This window comes from Parasteatoda tepidariorum, chromosome X1 (genome assembly GCF_043381705.1).
Source record: "Parasteatoda tepidariorum isolate YZ-2023 chromosome X1, CAS_Ptep_4.0, whole genome shotgun sequence".
Lineage (NCBI taxonomy): Eukaryota > Metazoa > Arthropoda > Arachnida > Araneae > Theridiidae > Parasteatoda > Parasteatoda tepidariorum.
In genome coordinates, this window is record NC_092214.1 from 60089130 (window position 1) to 60115705 (window position 26576).

The 26576-nt window shown below is 26.3% G+C and overlaps 1 protein-coding gene across 6 annotated transcripts in view; it reads left to right on the forward strand.

The window, feature by feature from the left end:
• LOC107447328 (choline/ethanolamine transporter flvcr2a) overlaps positions 1-26576 on the forward strand; it is a 132767-nt gene that overhangs the window by 85977 nt on the left and 20214 nt on the right. For all 6 annotated transcript variants that reach the window (XM_043039068.2, XM_043039069.2, XM_043039071.2 and 3 more), the window contains 4 exons: positions 5336-5633; positions 11056-11234; positions 15548-15689; positions 22377-22514. In XM_043039068.2, coding sequence (XP_042895002.1) covers positions 5336-5633; positions 11056-11234; positions 15548-15689; positions 22377-22514 — 757 coding nt within the window. The remainder of the gene's footprint in view (positions 1-5335; positions 5634-11055; positions 11235-15547; positions 15690-22376; positions 22515-26576) is intronic.

Sequence of the window (26576 nt, forward strand, 5' to 3'; positions counted from 1 at the left end):
ATTTACAAAAATATTTAGTTAAGGGTTTGTGCTTTAATTTAAATTAATACAACTAAAATTTTTAGCATAAAGATAAACTTTTCTGAATATTTCATAATATATAATTTAGTATACACCATGCAATCTTTAAAATGATTGAAAAACTGTTAAAAATAACTTTTAAATTTGCTTGAAGAAGTTTGACTTTGAATTGTTTTATGCATTTACGAATCGCATGAAAATAAAAACTTTTTTTTACGAAAGAAGATTATAAAATTTCTTATATCACTTTATTTTTACTTTTCTGTTGTTTTAGTTCATATTTGAATGTAATTTAGATTTTGTGTTGACTCATACAATGGTATTCACTTTTATGAGAATTTACAGCAAGAAAACGTCTTTGGTAAAATTAAAAATTATTATATTTTCACAGAACATTGATACAATATTTCTGTAACTGTGACCTACAGTTCTGCATCTGTAATTGTACAGAAACAATTCTGTAACTGTTCCTGGCCACAAAAGTCGGTTATGGTCCAGGAGGGAGGTCATGGGGGTTTAAGGCTCCACAATTTCTTGACCAACGTATTTAGTTATACTTGTTCATAAAAATAAGCATTTATTTGCAGCAAAACATTAGAAACGCCAAAGAATATAAGAAGGATTTATTTAAACCGATTCTCAAGTATTTTTAAAATTCAACATGTGAATTTCAGTTTAATAAATTGTTAACTTATTTTAATAGTTATTACTTTCTTTTCTAAATTATTAAGCTCTGTAATTAATTTTGAAGTCTTTCAGTGAACCAATTTAAAAACTTTTCTTTCTCATATTTAACAGTTTCATTCAGTGATTTTTCTAATAAGCCCATTTTTTTTAATATACTATGCATGGAAGAAAAATTTCGAGAAAATAAATTTCAAACTAACACTACGAAACTGAATTGAAAAATATTAAACTTAAGCTCATTTTAATTAGATTTTCGAAGTATTAAAGCGCACCACACTTGACAAAATGCTTCTAAAGTGGTAAAATATGTTAATATTTGTCATTTATCATTAAAAATGTGTTTTTTTATTGCTTTAAGGGCTTTGAAAGTGATTTCAAAGACTTGTAACGAAGAGCTAATATCGGTTAAATTTATACGAGTAATGATAAACTCGAGAGTATGGTGACAGTAAAATGTTAAAGGGCAAGATTTAATGAGTTTTATGTTTTTAAAGTAAGTTTCAATATTAGAAAAATTTAAAGTTCTTAAAAAATTGATATTACTCATATTTTTTAATTTTAAAACAATACACATTCAATTACTTTTAAATTGTAACAAATGTGCCTATAATCGTATATGGCATTTTATTTTTCTGACATGCTGCCAATAATGATATCTGAAATGCTTTATCCAAAAAATTTAGCAAAAATTTCCAATTTTTTATTCATATTCGTCATCATTGTACATTTTGTAAACCTTATATATACATTGATAATTATAATTTCTCTTATTCAAGTGAGTTTTTTTGTTCTTTCATGATTTATTAGTAGTATATTTTAAGAAGCTCGCATTTTGTTTAAAAAAATTTATCCACTATTTCGAGAGATTCGGTGTAAAAGATACGATTTGATTTGCAAGGTATAATATTTTTTAGATTATTTAAAAAATGTATTTATGTAATTATTTATGTATGTAAAATATGAAAAATGTAAGCAAGTAGGAAATTTGAGCAAAATTGGTCGAACAGTTCCTGAGAAATCAAATTTAGAAAAGTCTTATTTGAAATTCAATTTCTCAGTAACTATTCGACCAGTTTTGCTCTTAGAGTCTGATTTCGTAACTTTAAATAGCGTGTGTGCTAGTCAATTAGAATATTTGAAGTCACCCTCTTGTACCATTAGGATTGAATCCTGAAACGCGAACATCCGATTATTAGATCAAAAGTTATTCAGATTGAACCATTTATTTTTTCGCACTGCACATTTAATCAACCAATTGGAAAAAATATGTAGACAATGCATACTATTTTTGTTGAAAAAGGTTCATCTTAAACAGCTTTGTTTTCTAGATATTTTTTACAAGCTGGATATTATTCAAGAGAAATATTTCTGAAAAATATACACATTTCAAGTAATTTGAAGAAATTTCAGAGAAGAATTGGCTATAACGTTATATTTAAAAAAATTCTGAAATCAATTTTAAACCTGAAATTATGCATAAAGGAACCTCATCTAGTAGTTCATTCCTACCACAACACGCTTAAAGTAAAAGAGAAAAAAAAGGGAAAGAAAAAAAAAACTCTTCGAATCGTATCACCAAGGTATTCAAGGTTGTTCTTTAATTTACAGTTTGTTCTCGAACTTGAAATCTCATCTAAAAGAAACTATCAGAAACATTTGCCAGACAGTTTTTTTCATTTTTGTTTTGCTACAAAAGACTGAGTCATTTGTCAAATGTTACTATATTTATATTGGAAGACGATGACTTCAAATTTGATTTTGTCCGTATTGCTGTAGGTATAGTAAGTTAAATTAATGAGAATTTAAGACTTTTAAAGAAATAAAGTCTTAAGTTTATCCGAGAAAATAAGTTTCAAAGTAAAACTATCGCTTTTAAATTTTTAGGTAAGTAAAATGTTATAGAGAATCTGAAGCAAATTAAAACAGTTTGCTTAAGAATCGAACTAAGGTAGTTGTGGAATTATTAAAGGGCAAAATTAGTTTGTCTTCAAAATAATTTTTAGTTAAAATACTGTTTTTGACTTTTGCTTATAAAGAATAAATTTTTCACCGTATTTATGATATTTTTGATGCGATAAATTTGAATAAATCAAATTCTTTTCGTAATTCTTAATCCAAACTCATTAGATTTGTATTTTCCCTACAAAGTAAAAATAAAAACGTAGGATTATGGTACACAATAATAATTTCATTGTTATAATATTTCTCTTCATTTTTCTCAACAATCTTATTGCATTTCTCCATCCATAAAAGTAATTAAAAATAACTGCAAACTTTTTTGAAACCTAGAGTCTTTTTAGATTTTACTTCTTTTTTAGAATCCATGCTTTTTTCCTCTGTCTGCATTTTTTCTAAGGTTTCGGTGCATATTTGCCTCCATTTTTGCTGTTGAGGCAAATAAAAAAAATTCAGCGCTCTTAGTCACACTTTTTTATTTACTTTTTAACTGTTATAGTTTTATTTATTTCTTACTGGTTGTTAACTGACTGCACATATTTTTACGCACATTATCATTAAATCTCTTCATTGCAAAAATATTTCGTTTAAGAAACAAATTTTTAGTAATATATTTGCTCGAATTCTTTCAAACAATTGTCATATATAATATTTTGCACAATAACTATGATTTCATACTTAAAAATGTCTTTAGTTTTTTTTAACACCGAAAATTGTAGCCACTATATAACAAAATTTTTTACAGTGTAACGGTGCGTATTGAATCTTAAGAGTATTAGATGTTACTCGAATCATTGATGAGCATATATATATATCACTTCTGCAATTTTTCAAAATAACCAATTCCAAAATGTGACTATTTCCTAAAATTTCTATACATTCTACAAAATTACTTTCCTACATTAACTTAAAAGCCACGCACTTTGTTCGTTGACTAATCTCTTCAATAACAAATATTTTTTTGTAACTCTTATTTTATAGTTACTAGAATTACTAATGATAATCTATTACTTTTGCAATTTTTCAACATAACTACTACAAAAATCAATGGAGGAGGGATATTTCATAATTATTTTATTTTGACTAATCATCACTAGTCTTTAAAATACTAAGTATTGATGTTCGTTCGATTTAATTAAGAGGGTTCAAGACACAAAAATTTTGAGACTTTGTAATTTGTTTTATATTAAAAACAAGGTTTTTAATTCAATGCTATATGCTTCAAAATTGTGAAAAAAAATTATGTTATTTTCTAAATTAGTACGTGAAATCAGTCTGTTCTTTTTTTTTCTAGTCACAATGCTAAAGTTTTGACTGCTTTTCGCCTCCATGATTAGCTTTCTTCGGTTTTTCAACTTTAAAAATGATGTATCTTAAAAACTAAAACTAAAATTTGGACTATGTATACTTTAGATATTTTACTCTAGTTTTCATTAAGAAATTTAAAAATGTATATTAAATTTTAATAAATTATTTTTTTGAAATAATAATAAAAATAATAATTTAAAATTAGAAATTTATAAAGGAGACTTTAAAGTTCAATAATAGAAGACTCTGAATGTAAGTGTAAGTGATTTTATAAATATAAATGAAAGCTTATAATATTAAAGTATCAAAAATCAAAAACATCACCGTTTCAAAGTTTTGAAAATTTATTTTTTAATCATGAATCTCAAATTTTATTGCTTATTAAATGGTACAGCAGTAAAACACGTGAACATATTTTGTAAACTTATTAAACAGTGCAAAAGGTAAAAGTATATATGCATTTTTTTGTATTGTTCCCCCTTAATATCAGTGTTTATGTAAAAAATCGACGTGTCAAGTATTTTCCTTAAAATATATCTTAGATTTATATATCGTAATATATTTTGGTTATGAGTAGGAATAACACTATGTTTAATACCTTATTTATATTGAACAATAATTATTTTATTTTGAAAAATAAAAATATAATATTTGTTAATCTAACTTAATTTAATACCTTTGATAATAGTCTAGCAGTTTTTACATCATATTTAAAAATCAGATGTGACACCTCTACTTCTGAAAATGTTCCTATAATGTGTTCTGTACAGATATTTCTTATATTATTTTTGGCTAAAACCAGTAAAATCCCAATGCTTAATATCTGAATTATATTAAACAATACTTATTTCATTGTGACTAATACTGTTCTGATCGATCGGTATTTGGTACTTAACTAAAATTGTTATATTTGTTAAACTTCTTCGGATTATATCTTTGTGAACCTAGTGAAAAATCGATGTCAATAATCAATTTCTTAAAATATCAGAGAATATTTTAATTAATACAACTAAAAGCTCAATTCTTTACATTAAATAATAAATATTTAATTTCTAATAAGCGTTCTTAGTCTTAAACAAAAATTTTATTTTGTTTTTTAATGTCATCAGTTTAATATCTTTCTCAACTTAAGTGAAAAATCGATGTGACAAATCTATTGCTTAGAATATTCTTAAAATGTGTCTTAGACATCTCATCATTTCTCCGAATATTTTTATTTAAAGCTAATACTACCTCAATGATTAATGTCTAATTTATGAATGTCGCGAAAGAAAATGTCCCCTTTTTCCACTCTGTCGCTAGTTTTAAACTAAAAGTTTGAAGTAGATCTTTATACTGAGTGGCGCTAAAATCTCTTTTTCAGGCGAACGACAAAGAAGAAGTGAGCAAAATGGAGGCCACCACACGACTTTATCGATCCCGTTTTCTAATGCTAGCTCTATTCGTTTGTTACTCTATGTCCAATGCTTTCCAATGGATTCAATACTCTATCATTAGTAACATACTAACAGAATATTATGGAGTGTCTGAATTAGCTATTAGTTGGACATCCATGATCTACATGGCACTATATATCCCACTCATCCTTCCCGCCAACTGGATCGTGGAGAGAAAAGGTCTCCGTTTTGCTATTCTCATTGGCTCATTTGGTACCTGCTTAGGTAAGATTTACTTTATTTCTACTTTCTATCCAATCCAATTTCAACCGCAATTTACTTTCAAAAATAAACTCACCGGTAAGCGTTGAGGCTTGATAAAAGTAGATCATATTTTCACCTCATTAAATTTGTTTGTATATTCTTTTAAAAGACAAAATTTCTGTTTTTTGGTTTTGGATTACAAATCGTGTAAAGTATATAAAGTTGTATTTTTTATCAAATGTTCATAATTTTACTGTATTTCAATGATATTATATAAAAATATTTTATGTATAAACTACGAAATAATTCGTATTTTACAACTGCTATATTATACACACAAAAAAAACAGGAAAACTACCGTACTATATCATAAATTTTTTTAAATTATCCTTACATTTGAAATTTCGAAGCAGAAATAGATAATTTTAACACTCTTAAAAACCTTTTATGTTCTATGTTTGACAGCAGTTAATTTTGATAATATTTTATGCTTTTGTATTAAATATAAACGCATTTTCTTTCATCTATACTTTTGGGTATTCAGTACAGTTCTTTAGAAATTAAGCAGTCAATTGGGTAATTTCATTGATTCTCCGAAAATAGATATAATAGAGGAAAAACTGTGTATATGCTTGAAACCAGCACATTAAATAAAATCATTTAAATGTTTTAGTTATACTGAAAAACTATGAAAGTTTCATATTTCATAACTTACCTATAATAACTATCTTAAAATAATGTTGGTAAAAATTTAAAACCAGACCATCAAATAAAAGCAAACCAAATTATCATGTCAAATTCAAATGAAAAGTCTTTTTTTTTTTTAAAATTAGTATAACTAAAAATCATTTCTTACGCAATTATTCTAAGATAAATCTCCAATTAAAAACTGAAATGTTTGAATATATTTTGGGAAAAAGGTATTGTGTCCATTACAAATAATGTTATAAGTTTTAGTTCACATTATTTTTTAAATACTATGTTTACGTCTTTGAAATAAACCATAGAAATTTTTGAAGAAAAAAAAATGGGGGAAACTTAAGTAAAAGGGCAATTTATTATGTAAAAAAACAAAATTTTTATTTGTTTTTAATGACATTTACTACCAAAAAATTTCAGGGAATCATATTACTTAACAAAATGTTTTTCTCTGATAAATATATTAATTGATTTCATGCATCACGTGTGAGACAAAAGGGTTAAATCATTTACATAATTTGCAACTTTTACGTAATTTACAAATTTTTAATGTTAAGACCAATTTTTTAAAATGTTTTTTTTTTTAAATTTTATTCCCCAATTAACTTGCTACTTACAAACTTAATATTAGCCAATATTTGGTGGTTCAGAATAAAGGCCATTTGGTGATTCATTCTTCTGTGAGTCATCCCGTGACTCATTCACGGGTACAAAGAATACTGTTACGCAAGAATACTAAGTTTACTCAAGTACAATAAATACGTAATAAAAATGATGTAATTCAGTAGGTTAAATACAAAACTCATACACAAAAAAGTTCTTCATTTTATTTAAATATTTGATTTTTTACTGTTATTTCCTTAAAAGAGTTCATCTTTTTGAAATATAGTTTACACACCACCGATAATTTCCAGTGAAGTTTCCTTCTCTTATGATTGCTTCAAGGTTCATCTGATTCTTTTTACGTCAGAGATAGTTTTTGGCCCCATTTAGTTTTGTAGCCTTGAATGTATATGATAGTATGTTCTTTAATTTCAGTTTTGCATTTTACATTTTGAACTAATGTAAATTTTATATCAAACTGAATTAACATTTTTGTTCTCAATAATAGATAATAATAATTGTTTTTCTCATTTAAGTGTTTTAATACCTAAAAAATATTAAGGGTAGTTTTTCTGAAATTTTTATTAAAATTTTTTATAATGTTTAAAAATTTTTTTAGTGACATCTACGTTCGTTAACCATTATTAAGCTATAAAGTATTTTTAGATTGCTTTTAAATGAAAGTGCGAAAATATTCACTTTCCATTTGGCGTTACACAAAAATATATGTGTTATAATCTTTATGCCTCGTTAAAAAGACATTTTTATAGCTATCCATACTTTTTTATTGTTTCTTAAGTTCGGAAAAGTTAGAAGCGGTTTTTATATGTATATTACGGCAGAAAATAAATAACACTTGAAAGCTCAAAGTGTAGCACAAATTTTGATACTAAATCTTTAGATACAGATAGTGTTTTTAAATGATATTTTTTGGACTTGATTTATTTACAAAAAAGTTTTTTCTGGTTTATAAAAGAGAAATGCACGAAAAATTTTAGTTGTGAATAGGAAGATCGTGCGTACCACTGCAAGAATTTTAGAAGCTGATCACTGCAAAAATCAATCAATTCCTTAAAATACCAATTTTTAAATGTGATGAAATAATGCTCATGGATTTTTTTAAAATTCAATTTACAATATATACTCATTGTCTATATTCCCATTGCAATATATGGCCATTGCTTTTTTTAATTAAACTTACAATATATTAATATTGCAAAATGCATAAATACTGATGTAACTTTCACCTAACCGTACATGACATTATATAAGAACTTGCCTAAAAGTAATCGTGAGTTGTGTTACAATTTTTATGTGCACTGTAAAAAACTTCGGATCAAAGTACGGTAAAAAGTACCAGTACTCAGTGTGCCGTTACTTTTTACCGTAAAATCCATTTTTACCAGAACATGTTACGGAGCATAAAATCTGGTATACCGTAATTAATTTCAGCGATTTAATTAACAATGATAATTACCTAAAATCACTGAATGATTCTAATTAAATATTACTGTAAAAATTATGGTATAATATTTCAGGGTAAAAATGGAATTCATGGTAAAATTGATTTTATGGGCCCAAAGTGCCGGTTCTTCATACCATATTTTGATCCGAACTTTTTTCTAGTATGTTTGATTTAGTTAATCAATTTGGCTTGTGAAAAAAAGGAAATAAAGTCAAACTCAGTGTTCAAGTTTCTAAAATTTTCATTCAAAACGAAGTTAAATATAGAGTGTTTTTATAACATTTTTTTCACAAAAATGAATAATGTTTCAATGTATTATTTGAGATTAACACATCAGGATTAGAAATGTGTTCGTAGTCAGTGTATTTTCTGTATCAGATTTTCTCTAAGTTTAAATTAAAAATATTTAACCCCTTCCGTAATTCTTTCACCTTTTGTTTAAACAAGTCTTTCAAAACCTTCCAGACTTTTCTAACCTTCAGTAAGTAATGTCATTTGCATTTAGCTCAGTATAGCCAATTCCAGTTCTTCTGTCATCAATTCTACACTCAATCCACTCTTCGTTTCTTCACTCACAGAATTTTCTCGTGCATAAAATATTCTAAAATATTATTAGTTCTGATTGTAAAAAAGAATTTGCAGGAATAAACTGTACAAGAAATTAAAAATGAGCATATGCTGACAACAAGAAACTTGAATAAAATGGCATTGAATGTTGCACTTTTGGCTTTAAAAATAAAAATTAAAAAAATCTGAAAATTATCCTTACTTTTTCGTTGATCTAATCTTGTTATCTATTTTATTTCTGTTCCAGCACTATGCATCTAGCACTATAAGGGGTTAGATATAATAGCGATCTATTTCTAGTGCTATAAAATCTAATCTCTTATGACTGGAAAAGTGAAATTTATTTCTAGAAAAGTGAAATTTATTTCTTATCATTCTGAATCTAGGTTTTATTATAGTTCTCTATCTCTTAAAGCTTTTTCTCTTGAACAAAAGCCAGTTTTTAAGAAGGAATAATGAAGAATGAAAACTCATTTGAACACCTGGAAAAGATTTTTATAACTCTAATTTAAATAACATTTAAAAAATGTTATTGGTATAAAAATTACTTTCTGCATTACACTAATCTTAGCCCTCATTTTTTTTTAATCCTTCAATTTTTAAAATTGTCGGATACAAACCACTGATAAGACATTACAAAAATTTTCTTAAGAAAAGTTTTATTTCTGACTTAATGAAAATATCTAATTTTGATGTACGTTTCTAAAACCGCTAAATAGATTTTTTGAAAACTGAATCGATAAAATGTGCAACATAAAAACCAAAAAAATAATTTTTTTATGTTGCACATTTTAAAGCGTTTCGTTTTCTTTAATATAAACGCTTTTTTTAATTTGTTCTCACAATTAATTGAATGACATAAGGTTCAAATTTTAATTTATGAAGCCAAATTTTCCAAACTTTCAAAACCCATTGCGTGCAATTTAGCGTAAGAAATAAAAAAAAAAGATTTTGGAAGCTGATTTATTGTTTTCATAGCAAAAATTTCAACAGTAGGAACAAATATCAGCGGACAGTATCATGATGATTTTTTAAACTTTCTAGGTTTAAATTTTTTAGCTGATCTTTAGTATGCGATAATATTTTATAAATGAAATAATTGTGTGTAATAACCATTTAAATATGAAATAATTATATAACATTGTATGAATAAAATATCATTATCTTAAACACAAATTATGACTGTTTAGGACCAAAATATTTCAATAAACAAAAATATTTCAGTTACTTAAAGTGTTTTAAATAATTTGAATAATGTGTGTTGACAATGTAACATACAATGTAACATGAGTAAAAACCTCTGATTTACATTAAGTACTAATTGTTTATAAATAATGCTTCCGTGAAAGATATTATTTAAAGATAGTTTAAGAAAATGCAAAAAAATTAACATATTTTCTTATTTTCTTAAAAAAAATGCAAAAAATTAACGTATTTTCTTATTTTATTTAAAAAATTCGAAGAATTAACATATTTTCTTATTTTATTAAAAAAATGCAAAAAATTAACATATTATTTTATTAAAAAAATGCAGAAAACTAAAAAACATATTATACACAAGTTTTAAGTTGAAATTTTTATTTTTTTATGAGTAAAAAACATTTAATTTACCATCAGTTTACTATCCCGAGTTATCTCGGGCAAATGAAAAAAGCTAAATATTTATTTGCTAAAATAAATATTTGCAATATATACATACCCGAGTTAACTCGGGATAATCGGGGAAGTGTGTAAAGAAACTTCAAAAATCAGAACATTCTTTTGATAATTTGATCCTTATGAGGCCTGAATACACAAATTTGTAATTTTTTTCCGAACTCGACAGATTAAAAAAAACTGTTCAACCATATTTACCACAAAGTGCAAATACCCTTTTTAACACAGAAAATTTATAAGCTACTTCTTAAATTTCGTAATAACGTGAACACGAACGAAACTGCAGTTAGTCTAACTGCATACAGCTCACGATTCATTTAAAATGCCAACATCTGGCAATATTATGGCACAATTCTAAACTGATTTCAAAATGTATAATTCAATTGACTTATTTTAATGAATTTATTCTGTAATCAATTTAATTGTAAGTTATTAACTAATTTATTATTTCAGGTTCATGGGTAAAAGTTGCGAGTATTTCATCAGATTATTTTGCGATATCCTTAACGGGACAAAGTATAGTCGCTGCCTCACAAGTTTTTATAATTGGTCTACCCCCACATTTAGCAGGAGTTTGGTTTAGCGCAGGGGAAGTGTCTCGAGCATGCGCAGTTGGAGTTTTTGGAAATCAAGTAAGTATCATTTTTAACAAAAATGCAGTATTTAAGATATTTCAAATGCAGTAGTTAAGGGAAAAAAATATATTTAATACTAAACTGGGAATTAGAGCTGAGCTATATATTATCATATTGTAAAATATTTATATTTTTTAAAATGAAATATCATGATAATAATATTTCAGAACGAGTTCTTACGAAATATTATGAATAATACAATATGCATTACAATAAATATGGAGTATAAGATAATTAGCGACAATGATAATATCGTAATTGTTATTGATAATGTTGAATATAAAATACGGTAATAGTGGGATCATGATCATAAACAACAAAATTCATCGAATGCAGTGACGTCATGATAGCATGACGTCACAAAGTTTGAATTTAAATCACAATAAAATTTTAAGAATAAGTTAATAATTATTTTGGGATAGGAATGAAATAAAATTGTTGCAAAAATCTCTTATAAAACCTTAAAATGAATTTTTCCAACGAAAAAGGTAGATTTTAGACATCCATGTTGTTGACTGAGTCATTAAAAATATTTTTTTAAATTTTGATGTTTAACAAAAAAAAAGAGAATGAAGTTTCAATTGAACAATTGTTTGAAAATATTCTTAACGAATAGAAGCACTTGAAAAGTTATATTTCAATTCATGAAAAAATTTGAAAAATGTTATCGAGTTTTTGATACATGCTCAGATGTGTAATAACCAAACAACGCTATTTCTTATAAGGAAAATAGATTAAGTAAGAACTTTAAACCAATTTATAGATCTTTAAAATAATTTTTAAGCATTTTAATATACTTTCTTATTTTATGTTTTCACAAAAAATAGCCCTTTTCTTACACATGAAGTGGCAAATAACCAAATTTGCATAATGTTAATAACACATTCAATTTTACACTAAAAAATATTGTTTAAGATAACCTGATGTCCTTAAATTCAATGAAAAAAAGTTATTCGAGTGTAAATTTTTTAAATAGAAAGGTATTATACAGAAGTAGTAAATATTTAATTCACATAACACGATTATCAGTAGAATTTAAAAATAGCTGTTGTTAACATTGTTTCCCTATTACTGATTGTTAGGAACTCTTTAAAAGTTTTTTTTTCAGCGGGAGTTCAAAACTTATACTACAACTCAGAATATACGTGCTATATTTATTAAATGAATTTGATTCTGTAGAACATTACGTTTAAGATGATATTCTTAAAAATAGATTTTAAAAAATCTTTTTCTTTTTTTTTTAAAGTTTGCGCATGCATATAACCCCTAAAAATATAATACCATTGTAAAATATAAAATAAAATTTTTTTTAAACTATTTATGCATATTTTTTAAATATTACATCAATATCTTTTAAGAATGTCAGCTGTACATTGTACATATGCTTTGAATTCATCGTCTAGCACGAAAAGATTTTGCAGATAATAGATAAAAAATAAAACAAAAACAATTTTTGAGATACATCGCTTCTTAGGTTAAGAAGTAAATAGGTTAAGTGAAAAGTGTTTTTTTTTTCTTAATTTCATTTTCAGAAATTAACATATATGCATGGAAATAGGAGTGTTTTTCAAAGAGAAAAAAAATCAAGGCATGTTTAATTTAATTTAAATAAAGAAGTTTCGAGAAAAACTTAATGTAGTTGCTTTATTAATATGATTAATTAAAAAAAATATCTGCTACTTCAACTATCTACAAAGATTTTTAATTAGATAAAAAATGTATGCCTGTTTAAATTGCTGCAGACTTAAAGCGTATAATTAGAAAATTTTCAAACAATTTTTAGAAATACCATTCCATTCTTTTTTGCAGTTCATTGGCTACTCATTAAAATGATTTTAAGCCTTTCGTATTTTAACCAGTAGTCGGGACTGCAGACTAATACTGGTTGTTATTAGTCGAAATATTAAACAAATAAAAATATTAAGTGGTAGATTTTTCCGTAGATGATAAATAAAGTTCCTGAGAATAATTAAGCCAATAAGAGAAATAGTTCGAAAAATATAAATATAAAAGTTAATCAAAAAATAATTTCATTTAATAAGACTGTTAATAGCTTTTATGTTATTTCTCTTCTTTTGTAATGCATAACTTTTATAAGGAACATTTTAAAAAGTTAAAACTCTGCTAAGCATAAAATTGTATATAACAAATTGTTACGACAAATACCTGTCATTTATTAACATTTTTTCCCCTTTTAATTATTTAAAGAGGCTACAACATAATTTAAATTTTACGAAATTGAATTGTTTGAAACATAAATGTCAGTTGAAATTTAGAAACTGAATATTTCTAAATTGGAACTTTTGAGCTCGGAAGAATTCTATAATGAAAGAACAATTTAAAAATTAAATATTTATTACATTGATCAGAGTTCAAAATTAGCGATAAATATGATTCTCTAATTTATAAAACTTAAAATGTATTAATTTTAAAATAGTTTTTTAAGCATAGAAATAATTTTAATTAATATTTAGCAATTGTTCATAGATATCAAAGAAAAAAACTATACATTGTAAAATGCACGCAAATAAAAAAATAAACTGACGAATGCCGGATTCGAACCCATTAACCACGCGTTACTAGTCTGCTGTGTTATCCATATATTGCCTAGGAAGTAATTCGTTAATCGTAAAAATCGTTAGTTATTGCATAAATCGGATAAATCGTTAGTTATTGCAATGTGATGAAAAATATTTTATGAATTTCTTTTATTTTTAAGGCGGTTAAGTGTGGCTTTTTATTGCTTATGTATCGAAGTTCTTATCAGAAGAACATTAAATAATCTAAAATACATTTTATTATTCGTCTTTAGAGTAAATTATTTCGTCTTGTTTGTCTTATTAAAACGATTTAAAATTTGCGTTTTTGATGTTCTTCAAGTTCAAAGTTCATTTACAGTTGCTTTTATTCAATATTTTAAGCATTTCCAACCACAAAAAAATAATAAATTAATAAAAATATTTTTTTTCTATAGAAATGCGTATGAATTGTTAACTAGCCACTAAAGGATCAGTAAAATCAACAACAAAATCTCCTTATAGATTACTTTTAAATAAGCTGATGTCTGAAATAACTCTTAATTATACAATAAACACAATGAAAACAATGTATCAGATTAACTAAAAAAGAAAATAAATTTTCCTTTTTAAAAAAAAAATATTAAAAAGAAAGATATATTTAACTCATTTTAAGATAAGATAAATTATAATATTTAATATATAAAGGCCTTATTTAAATAACTTATGAACTCCATCTTTATTGAGTTTAAGATACAGAGCCTTAAAGTCTAATGAGAATACTGTTTTTTGTGCCGCTTGTTTGCCAACAGAAATAAACTAGAGGTGTTATAGTTTTAAATATTGTATTGTCAATTAAGTTCACTACGTTTTTTTATATATTGTGTTGCTGAGTTCCCACCATTTTATAAATATTGTGTTGCTGAGTTCCCACCATTTTTTAAATATTGTGTTGCCAACTAAATTCCCGCCGTTTAAAGCCTTACTTTAATAACGGATGAACTCCGTCTTTATTCCGTTTAAGATACCGAGCCTTATAATCTAATGAGAATACTGTTTTTCCGTTTTTGTTTCATCTTTAGTGCCGTCTGATTGTCAGCAGAAATAAAAGGAAGATGTAATAGTTTTAAATTTGGTGTTGCCGATTAAACTTTCACCGTTTTTTTTATTATTATTTTTTATCTTTTTAAGTTTAAAGTTTGACAGAATTTTGTTTTCTCTGTCAGTTTCCGTGTCGTTTGACGTGAATTTTCGTGCAAAAGTTGGTCTAATCGCATTTCCTCTTACTCAACTGGACTGCCAGACTGAGGTGCTATATTTTTTTTTATTTTCAAATTTCACGGGCGACTCTTTCAACTATGGCACCCTCTCCATACACAGCACAAGTATCACGAACAGCTTATGCACCCTTAGAACCTTGATTAAATGCAAAAAGATGGTGTCAAAAATTTTAGTTTTTCACTACTTGACATTCCATTCCAATGATCTATAAATTAATTTGCATTAGAAAAAAACGATGATTCCGATAAAACAAAACTTCCTTTTTTTCGAATGATCTAAAACATTATGCCAAAAGCATATAATGGCATACGGAATGTCGGAATATATAAAAGGTAGGTACTTAGTTCCCAACTCAATAAACAGAAATGAATTTCATGAACATAGAAGTGAAGTTAAGTTAACCAGCATAAGGCCATCTCATCTTAAGCTACAAAATGAGGCAGTCCTAATACTTAATGTGAATAGACAATTTCTAATAGATGTATTTAAAGCATTTTGTTTTTCTCTCAATAGTTAGGAATTGCTCTTGGTTTTGTGCTTCCACCTCTAATTGTTCCAAATTCTCCAAACAAAGAAGATATAAGCAGAGGTCTTAGTATTCTATTCTATTCAGTTGCTGGGATTACAAGTGTTCTCTTCTTAGCCATTGTCTTCCGTAAGTATATATATCTAATATTTAACCAGTATATCCATCATTATATTGAATATTGTAAGACATTTTAGTAATTGCATGCGAAATTATGTGATATTTGAATACATTTCATGTGCGATATTTAGAAATGTTGAAAAAAACTTTACCTAGTTTTAACCTAAAACTTTTAACCTAGAGAACAAGGCTTAGTTATGCCTGATATTTAAATGCTTAGGGTTTGGTTCTCTTTAACAAACTAAGATTTAATTTTCGCAGCAGTACTCAAGTAAGAACTACTGACATGATAAAAATAAGCTGATTCCGAATCTTCTGTAATTTGCTATTTTTCAGACTTGGTAATTAAGATGCCCCAAAATTTATTCAAGATTAGACGCTCTTTACTTTCGCACAATTTGTGTAACCAAGTATTTCTAACGAAAACTTTAAGACAGCAGACAGTTTAGTTTTAAAATAGAATGTTGCATAAAAGAACAACGCGATTTCATCAGTGAACAATATTTTCAGCTTTGAGGAATTAGAAGCCCAGAATTTTTTACTTTGATTTTTTAATCATAACTACCTATTCTCTGAAGGAGAAAATATGGCCACATTTATGAAAAATGGTCACTGAAAATTTCAACATAAGAATATCAACTCGATATGCTGGTCCATTCATGAGCTTTTTCGTGACAGTCACTCAGGCTGTTCATGGAGGTCTTTGCATCCTCGGCTTGTTGGAGGGCACCTTGGTCCTTTACAATCATAGATCAGTTAATCATAAATCACAATTGACAGCTTACATCTCAGTATCGCTGCTCAACCCCATACAGTGAACTTTATAAATCAATACAAATTTTGCATTTTTAATTAAAAACCTAACTTAATTCTGGTGAGAAATTTGTGGCACCTTGTATAAGACCTGTTGGAAGGAACAAAGCGATATTTCTACTCATTATTTGATTTTTTGTTTCAAAAAAATTGTTTTTAATGTTTTTATTTTAATAGGGGTTTCACATTGCCTCATTCATTTCGATTGTTTATTTTTGTAAGCCTTTTACTTACGGTTAAAATTAGATGGAGCATTTGAGCATTTCTAGTGAAGTTTTTTAAGTTACAAATTCAATTTGTTTTTGAAATCCTTTTAAGTTCTCTGTATAAACATTCGAACTACAAAAGCAATTTCTGCTTCATAATATGAATTTTTAAGAGCTTTCACGCAGCACACTTAAAAATATCCTTAAACTTCAAGTTCATGTACCTTTGTACACTTCAGATAATATAGTTTTCTAAAATAACCACACTGGAATACATACGTGGTATTATTTTTTAAAAAAGAATTTCTGATATATATTTACTATGAATACCTTAATATTTATAATAAGTTCCTGATAGAAGTCGCAACCCCATAGTTTTGATTATAGCGAACAGAATGCGAATGCTGGCGAAAAATTGAAAAACTGATTTGGATGTGTTTTTAGAGCTTCAAATTAGAAAAATCTAATTTTTCTGCAGAAAATTAGACAATGTAAAACGATGCACGTAGTACTGTATCTTACATAAATTACCGAAATGTGTTTCGAATTTACCTCACACTGGAAAAACTCCAAAATTAGGATTTGAGATAAAAAAAAGTTTTTAATTTGAGACTCCAATAAATTATGATTTCAGGTAAAAATATTATATTATGATTTGAGATGAAAATATTTCATTCTGATTTCAGATGAATATGTTATATTATGATTTAAGACTCCAATATATCATGATTTGAGATAAAAATATAAAATATGTCTCTGTATGTGTTTTTCATTTATATTAATGAATATAATTAAATCAATAAGATAAAAAATTAAAAATAAAATTAATAATTATAATTGAAGTGAATATAAAATATAATTTTTTGTGTTTTTATGCTTATTTAGGATGTGGAAATTTCCGCTCTGTCATTAAGAGCTCTGTCATTGGCCATTTTTTAAAAAAAACATTTAAAAACAGTTAAAAATGAATTTTTTTTTCTCTAAACGTTTATGAAATATTATAAAATATTATAAATTATGAAATATTATAAATTATGAAATATTTTAGAAACTAATTTCCTTTCTTTACCATTTGTTATCGACTAAAAATTAGCAATCATTGGATTTTCTCGCTCTGTTAAGATCAAAAGAATGTGCATGGCTGAGCATACAGATAAGCCTTTTTCGAAACTTTCATTGTTTTCAGAAAAATTTAATCGCAAATAATAATGAAAACTAATAAACTAAACTAGAATAAAATCTTTTTAAAGGCTCCGTTAAAAAGAAAAATGGTTGTGTATATGTATACATGCACACAACTATTAGAGCGCTAAGTCAAAATTTTGAAGAATTTATCCATAAAGAGTTTTTTATAAGATGCAAAAAAACCTTGTTAATATAACATAATTCCCAATAATATTTTATTATAACTTTTATATTCTAATAATGAATGATGAAATTACTTTTAATGCATTTCAGAGCTTATTCCCTTTATTTCTGTTTAAAAAAAAGCATCAGCTTCAGAAATATCTTATCGATAGGCTGTTCCCTAATCGCCACCTTTAATGTATTTTTCTAACTAATGTATTACCATGATCAAAAATAAAATAAAGAATATATTTAATAAGGATTACAAATTAAGATTTAAGAAATGGAAAAAAACCACTATTAAAGTCGAATAAATTATTTAGTCAAGTAAAAATGTAAAAAAAAAACAATTAAGAAAAAAAAACAATTTGATTTCAAGACGAAATGTTTCCTATCGTCGTCTTTTATCTCTCACTTCTCTTCTGCAATCAAACATGTTTTGACATTGTTAATCTCGTCTCCCTCATTGATTAGTTGTCAGATTTCTTATAAAGTTTTTCTCGTTTAATCGCATAAATAATAATTTGAGGCTTCTATTATGCTGAACTTTTGACATGAATTTAAAATGTATATTAAGGATAGAAATTGCAAAACACCTTATTCTTTTAATTTTTCAACGATTTTTTTACATTAAGGGGTTATATTATTAAAAGATACTGATTAGCAAAAGGTGTTATCAGATTTATATTTATTTGTAAGTCTCCATTCATATTTACGAATAATTAAGATTTACTATACTTAATCTAATCAAGTTTCATTCAAGGCTATTGCAAACAATTAGACCTAATTCTAAACTCAGAATTTTCTAGAACTTCTAAAGATAAATTATCTAAAAATTCTAATTGGCACACGCTCTGAGAGATAATAATTCAGATTACTTTGTTATTAAAATTTGAGGTTGTGGGAAAAAACAGTAAACACCTCAATGTCATGNAAATTAATAATTATAATTGAAGTGAATATAAAATATAATTTTTTGTGTTTTTATGCTTATTTAGGATGTGGAAATTTCCGCTCTGTCATTAAGAGCTCTGTCATTGGCTATTTTTTTAAAAAAAAAAACATTTGAAAACAGTTAAAAAGGAATTTTCTTTTCTCTAAACGTTTATGAAATATTATAAAATATTATAAATTATGAAATATTTTAGAAACTAATTTCCTTTCTTTACCATTTGTTATCGACTAAAAATTACCAATCATTGGATTTTCTCGCTCTGCTAAGATCAAAAGAATGTGCACGGCTGAGCATACAGATAAGTCTTTTTCGAAACTTTAATTGTTTTCAGAAAAATTTAATCGCAAATAATAATGAAAACTAATAAACTAAACAAGAATAAAATCTTTTTAAAGGCTCCGTTAAAATGAAAAATGGTTGTGTACATGTATGCATACACACAACTATTAGAGCGCTAAGTCAAAATTTTGAAGAATTTATCTATAAAGAGTTTTTTATACGATGCAAAAAAACCTTGTTAATATAACATAATTCCCAATAATATTTTATTATAACATTTATATTCTAATAATGAATGATGAAATTACTTTTAATGCATTTCAGAGCTTATTCTCTTTATTTTTGTTTAAAAAAAGCATCAGCTTCAGAAATATCTTATCGATAGGCTGTTCCCTAATCGACACCTTTAATGTATTTTTTTAACTAATGTATTACCATGATCAAAAATAAAATAAAGAATATCTTTAATAAGGATTACAAATGAATATTTAAGAAATGGAAAAAAACCACTATTAAAGTCGAATAAATTATTTAGTCAAGTAAAAATGTAAAAAAAAAACAATTAAGAAAAAAAAACAATTTGATTTCAAGACGAAATGTTTCCTATCGTCGTCTTTTATCTCTCACTTCTCTTCTGCAATCAAACATGTTTTGACATTGTTAATCTCGTCTCCCTCATTGATTAGTTGTCAGATTTCTTATAAAGTTTTTCTCGTTTAATCGCATAAATAATAATTTGAGGCTCCTATTGTGCTGAACTTTTGACATGAATTTAAAATATATATTAAGGATAGAAATTACAAAACACCTTATTCTTTTAATTTTTCAACGATTTTTTTACATTAAGGGGTTATATTATTAAAAGATACTGATTAGCAAAAGGTGTTATCAGATTTATATTTATTTGTAAGTCTCCATTCATATTTACGAATAATTAAGATTTACTATACTTAATCTAATCAAGTTTCATTCAAGGCTATTGCAAACAATTTGACCTAATTCTAAACTCAGAATTTTCTAGAACTTCTAAAGATAAATTATCTAAAAATTCTAATTGGCACACGCTCTGAGAGATAATAATTCAGATTACTTTGTTATTAAAATTTGAGGTTGTGGGAAAAAACAGTAAACACCTCAATGTCATGAAACACTTTGAATATTATCATTTTATTCTGTGATAACTTACCATTATAAAATCGATAAATCTTCCATAAAGCCTCAACGAAACAAAGTGTTTTTATGAGGTTTGTAAAATTCCTTATCTTTACACAAAATGTCAAATATTGCATTAGATTATAAAATGAAACAGTTTAAAATAAGATTAGATACGATAAAACCAGAACTGATCTGGTTTATCTGAAATGAGTTCGGGAGAACAATTATTTTTTTACATATGCAGTAACAAGTTTATTGCTATTTTTTGAAATTATTATTCCATTTAAAATTTTACGAATTACAAAATCAAGCAAATTGTACTAGGCTATCTAAATTTTCAATTTTTGTATTTAGTTAAAACTAGTGGGATACGATTTGAATTATAATTTCAGTTTTTTTTCCTAAAATTAAAAGCAATAAAATAATCTACTGTGAGGCAATAATTCCCAGGAAGGGAATTTTTGACTTCTTTTTAGAGTTTCATTATTTTTGTCATAAAATATAGTAGAGAACCAAAAACTGTTAGATGCATTGCACGACAGTAAATTACACTGGGGAGCAATTTTTTTTGTTGCATTTATGCAAATACTTGATTTTAAATCTGAAAGTGGTTTTGCTCCTAAAACTAAATATTTTATTATTTTTCTAAATGACATTTTTAGTCCATTTTTTGTAGAAATGTATAAACTTAAAAATGTTATATATAACAAGGGATCGCGTTTTGGCAAACATCTAGGAGAGTTATGGGTGCATCATTAGGATTAAAACTACCTACCCATGCCCGGAAATGTTATCGTACGCCGCTAGGACACTTCTCTATAAGGAACTGTTAAAACTGATTAAAAATGCCATTAAAAACTGTAGCCAGTAGAAAGAAACCGATTACAGATTTGAAATCATCGATATGAAACAATCCAAGATCGGTTAAAAAAAATCTGATGCAACAGAAAAAAGAATTCCTTCAGTGCACTCGGAAGAAATATTTAAGAATTCAATTATTTAAAATTAAAGATATTTTGGATGATGAAGAGAATACAAGGTAAGAGAGAATACATCTCAAAGAATACAAGGTAAATCTGTAAAAAATTACAAGCAAAATATACAAAAGTATTTCAGATTTATTTTAGAATGTCTTAATGTGCATAAAAGACTAATTTCAATAAGGTTTTTGAAAAATGAGATTTTTTTTTCTAACATAAATATTTAAAATCTTATACTTCGAATGTTGGTTAAAATTTGTTGCTACTATAATTAAGATCCCATTTAATAGGTATTTGAAAAGAAAACACTTACAAGCTGTATTACAAGACACGTGCATGATGTATTACACTATTCTGTATACACACACTTTTATATTTGTAGTAAGAATACGTTATCACTGAAAATTTTAGTAAGAAAACAAAATAAAATTTTAATTCAGATTTTTCCTAATCTTCATAGTAAGAGCGCAAAAACGCAATAAAAACACAAAATTACGGACATTCGTAGACATTTTACGTTTTGAATAGTCATGTAAAAACAGTTTTTCTGCTACAGGCTCTCCCCGACCACAGTGCTAACGTAAAATATCCTCGGTGGTAGATGGAGATCATGGGTTAGAGTCCCTTGCCATCGGGCTAACCCTGCGAGGTTTTGCGGTTTTCCTCTGTCTGTAACGCAAATGCGGGTTAGTTCCATCAAAAGTCATCCACGAAGTCTAGTTTGCAGCAGTGCTTGATCTAGGAAATCTCTTGTCTTCTGCATTGGTTTCAAATTTACAAGTCTACGGAGTTGAACATTAATAACCGTAAATTCAAAATTTGGTCGGCTCTTCAACGTTGGTTATATTATTTACGGTAACATATGTATAACGTTCATAATTCAAATTGATTATGCTGTTTTAAGCACTCATTTTAAATTTTTTTCTTAATTTTTAACACAGTTGATTTCATTTTATTTCAGTCTTCAGAGAAAAGCCTCCTCTTCCACCAAGTAGAGCACAAGAACAAATATTGAATGGAGACTCGCGGGAAAATTATTGGCATTCTATTTTGAATCTTATCAAGAATTTTCATTATATGATGTTGCTAGTTACATATGGTGAGTATTTTTTAGAATATGAAATTAGTATGGAATTATTTTTGAATGGTTTTAAATTTTTCTTTGATTTAAATGTTTAATCGGGTATCTCTTGCTTAAAAATAAATCCAATCTCTAAAATCTAACATTTTATAAAAATCCATTTTTTTTAGCTCATATCAAAAGTGAAGCTCTTATTTACTTTTTTTATAATCCTCTTCGCTTAAATTTTCTGAAAATGTTTGGTAAATTTTATTTGTAATCCTCTAGTAAAAACTTAAAATATCACAAAAATTCGTATAAATTACTTACGGTATGCAAACGGGAGAAATATTAAGTTTATTCTCAGTTAATGGTAAACGTTGGTTTAAAAATATTTAAAGTGCTATTGCTTTTAATTTAATTTATTTTTTAAATTTTTTAATGTAAATGCAAGTATGAATATCAGATATCACAGAAAACTAGGATCAGATATCGTTTACCCTAATTGCAGCTTCAGAGCAGTGATTCTCATCCACTGTGCCGCGGCACTTTTGTGTGCCGCCAAATTCTTAAAATGTTCTGCCAAGTATTAGAAATGATACAATAAAAATTATAATGCTTTTTTTATTACGAGTAAAGTTTAAATTAAAGAAAGTGTATTACTTTTTAATGCTTTTTATACTAGTGTAAAATTTTTTATAATTTTTAGACGCTTTAACCGCGTGAACATCTTTGTCAGCGATTGTCTTGTCTCTGACAATCTTAAAATGAGTTAAAATAAGATGAAAGTGTTTAAATTGTCTTTGACACACAATTTTAAGAAATGTTGAAATAAGTAGGAAGTCTAACAACTATTAAAATTATTAATTAATAAAGGAAAGAAAGCTAAATATTAACTTTCGAACGGAAATAAAAGCTAATCATTAAAGTAAGCTATGCAATTAATAAACAAATTAGCAAAGGATAACTAAACAACAAATATATAAAAAACAGATTGAAAAGGATAACTAACAAAAAAATAAGCTAACAATTAATAATTAGCAAAAAGACTAGTTAACAAGAAATAACAGGAAAATAACAGTCAATGTAAAAAACTAACAGTTAAGACCTACAGAAAACAAACTAACAATTAATAACTGGCAAAAAAAATAAAAAATAACTGTTACTAAGTAATAAGAAATTAGTTGAAAGAAATGATTATTCCCTTAATAAACGTGCTTTTGTAGTACATATTATTTTATTTCACATTCAAAATTATGATCACAAACTATTTAACACAGTGTATAGGTATGTAAACAACTTTTAATCTAAATTGTTTCATTGTGTGCCGTCAAATTTCGAAATCGTTAAAAGTGTGCCGCAACAAAAAAAAGGTTGAGGATCACTGCTTTAGAGTATAGATTAATTTTGCTTTTTTTTTTGGTTTTCAATATAGTTAGCAATTGTGCGACCTTTATTATATTTCTAATGTTAAGCCTACTGAAGGCTTACTCATAAAAAAAAAGTTAATTCAATATGTATTCTGCCTAGAAACAAGGCAACTCTACGTAAATCATTCAGAAAATTTAAATTTATTAATTATAAATTTTTGTAATAATAAACTTTGTAATGACGCACAATAAATACACTTGCTAGAATATCGAATGAAAAAAGCAAAATTAAGTCATTTTTACTCAATTAAATTGAACAATACATTATCTGCTTGTCAGAACATATGGTCTTGTACTTTTATCAGTTTAATAACTGAAATATAACTTATTCACCATGGTAATGACATTTGCACTTAAGGGAAAAGTTGTGATAAAAGTAATCAATATAATTTTTTCTTCAATGTCTTTAGATCCAAATAAAAAAATATTAAAAGTAGAAAAAAATATTTTTCAATTTTTTAATATTAAAATAATAGAATTTGAAGTTAGGGACAAATCTTAACATTTTCAATTTGTAAGTATTTTTTTTAACACAGAAATTTTATTTTTTTGATATTTGAACTAATGAGCAGTGTACCACTTGAAAAGAATTATAGACAAAAATAATAAATTTTTTCAAGCAATTGCCCAAATTTGTAGTGCATAAAAAATATTTTCATGTTCAAAAATTTAATTTTTAACACTGAAATTTCCCCTTATTTTTTATTCTATTATATTTTCTCTTAAATGTGACTGATTGTATTGTTCTTTTTTTTTCATATTAAAATAATAAACTGTTTAACAATAGCAGTTAAAATTGCCCTTTTTTACAAATTAAAAGAATAAACTGTTGATATTGTACACTTTTAAGTTTTATAAATTTAATTCTTTGTGGCACTCTTTTTAACGTAACAGCCATTGAATATATCTGATTATATTTTCTCAATGTGCTATACTAACGTGCATCATTTAATATATAATCATATGCTATTTAAAATTTAGCTTATTTGTGAATGCTATGGCTCTGTTATTTGCGTTATAAACTAACCCATTGATCAAATGAACATCACATAGCTTCGTATGAAGTAAATTTTTTTCAGCATATTTCAAGTATAAATTAAAATATACTTTTGCTTGATTATTAAATTTACCGGGCAACATCATTATTTAATTTTACCTTATTCAAGCTGTATTTTTGAATATCACATGACTTTTTAAATCTACATGTTAAATTTAAAATTTATTTCATTTTTTCTGACAAATATCTTCCATTTAATATATAGTAATTCATTTGTCATTTATACACAGTAAAAAATGGAGGCAACTACTTTACACTAAAATGATGTTTCACTAAGTGTTCAACTACACCAAAACCAATGGGTGTTCCTGGTGTATTAAAACAACTAGTATGCTCTTTTACACTACTTGGTGGAAAGTAGCCGCCTCCATGTTACTGTAATTTTGACCACACTTTTTTTTCTCAGTGCATGATGTAGTTTTCATAGTGAGCAACTTACAACAAATGAGCCTTTTGGTGAAGCATTTACGCATAGTTTTCAGCATAATTTGATACTTTTGACCCTTAATATCGTCAAGATTTATCACAGTTAGTACAATGTAAATGATTATGCATGATTTTACGCATTATAATCGCATTCGATTTTAGTATCGATAAATTATACATTCAACCCAATCATAGCTGAGCAGATCACTTGTTGCTTCTCTTTGTTTCGAGATGTGTCTTTTCTTATATTCGCGTTAATGTAAGTATTAAGATTAACCAGCAAAGTTTTATTCTCTAATTCTAATCCACTTGAATTTTCAAGCTTTGTAGCACTATTTCAGAGAAACCGATTCTTTTTATTCGGTACAAAAATTACAGTTTCAGAAAAGTTTTGCATTAAAAAAAACATTTAAATATTTTTACAATTTTGAATTTCATAATATTTTTTTGAATATATGAGGTTATTCAAACTCGTTAAATATATAGAAAATTTGCTTTTTTTTCTTATTAGAAATGTTTCTTATCTTTTATGGCACCCCTGGTTTTTGTCACCAGTTTGATAATGGTTGTCGAATAAAGTCTAAAGGAGTCAAGTTTTCATAAAATTAAGAACTTTGATTTTTATTTTGTTTGAAACTTTCTTAAATAATTTGCATAATAACTGTTTGAAAAAGTTTGTTGAACTGTTTGAAGAATTTTTCATGGAGTTATGCTTTTCGTTCTTTTTTTTCCCATTTTCTAAGACCATTTTCTAAATAGTTATATTTCAAATAAATATCAAATTCTGTTATTCTTTCTTTTTACATTTGCAGTATTATTAAATTGATTGTTTGTTCTATTTAAAAAAAATTAGAATAAGCATTCAGAACTTAATTTTCCAATATACATATTAGAGGTGATCAATTAGCATTTGATTGAGGGGTAAATAGTCACCGAAATTGGATAAATCATTACTAAGGAACGCCGGGACTAAAAACATGAAAATTTATTTGTTTACTTTGAAACAGAAGGAAAATGTGAAGTGATTGTTAGAAACACATTCGAATTTCGCAGAGCAATCGGAAAGGTTTAATACATTTAATCCTGCTCTCTTCTATAGTGATTAGTTATATTTTGATGTGGTTTTTTTTCCTGGATTAAATATTAATTTGCAACCTCAATGTTTATAATTTGTTTTATTAATTTAAG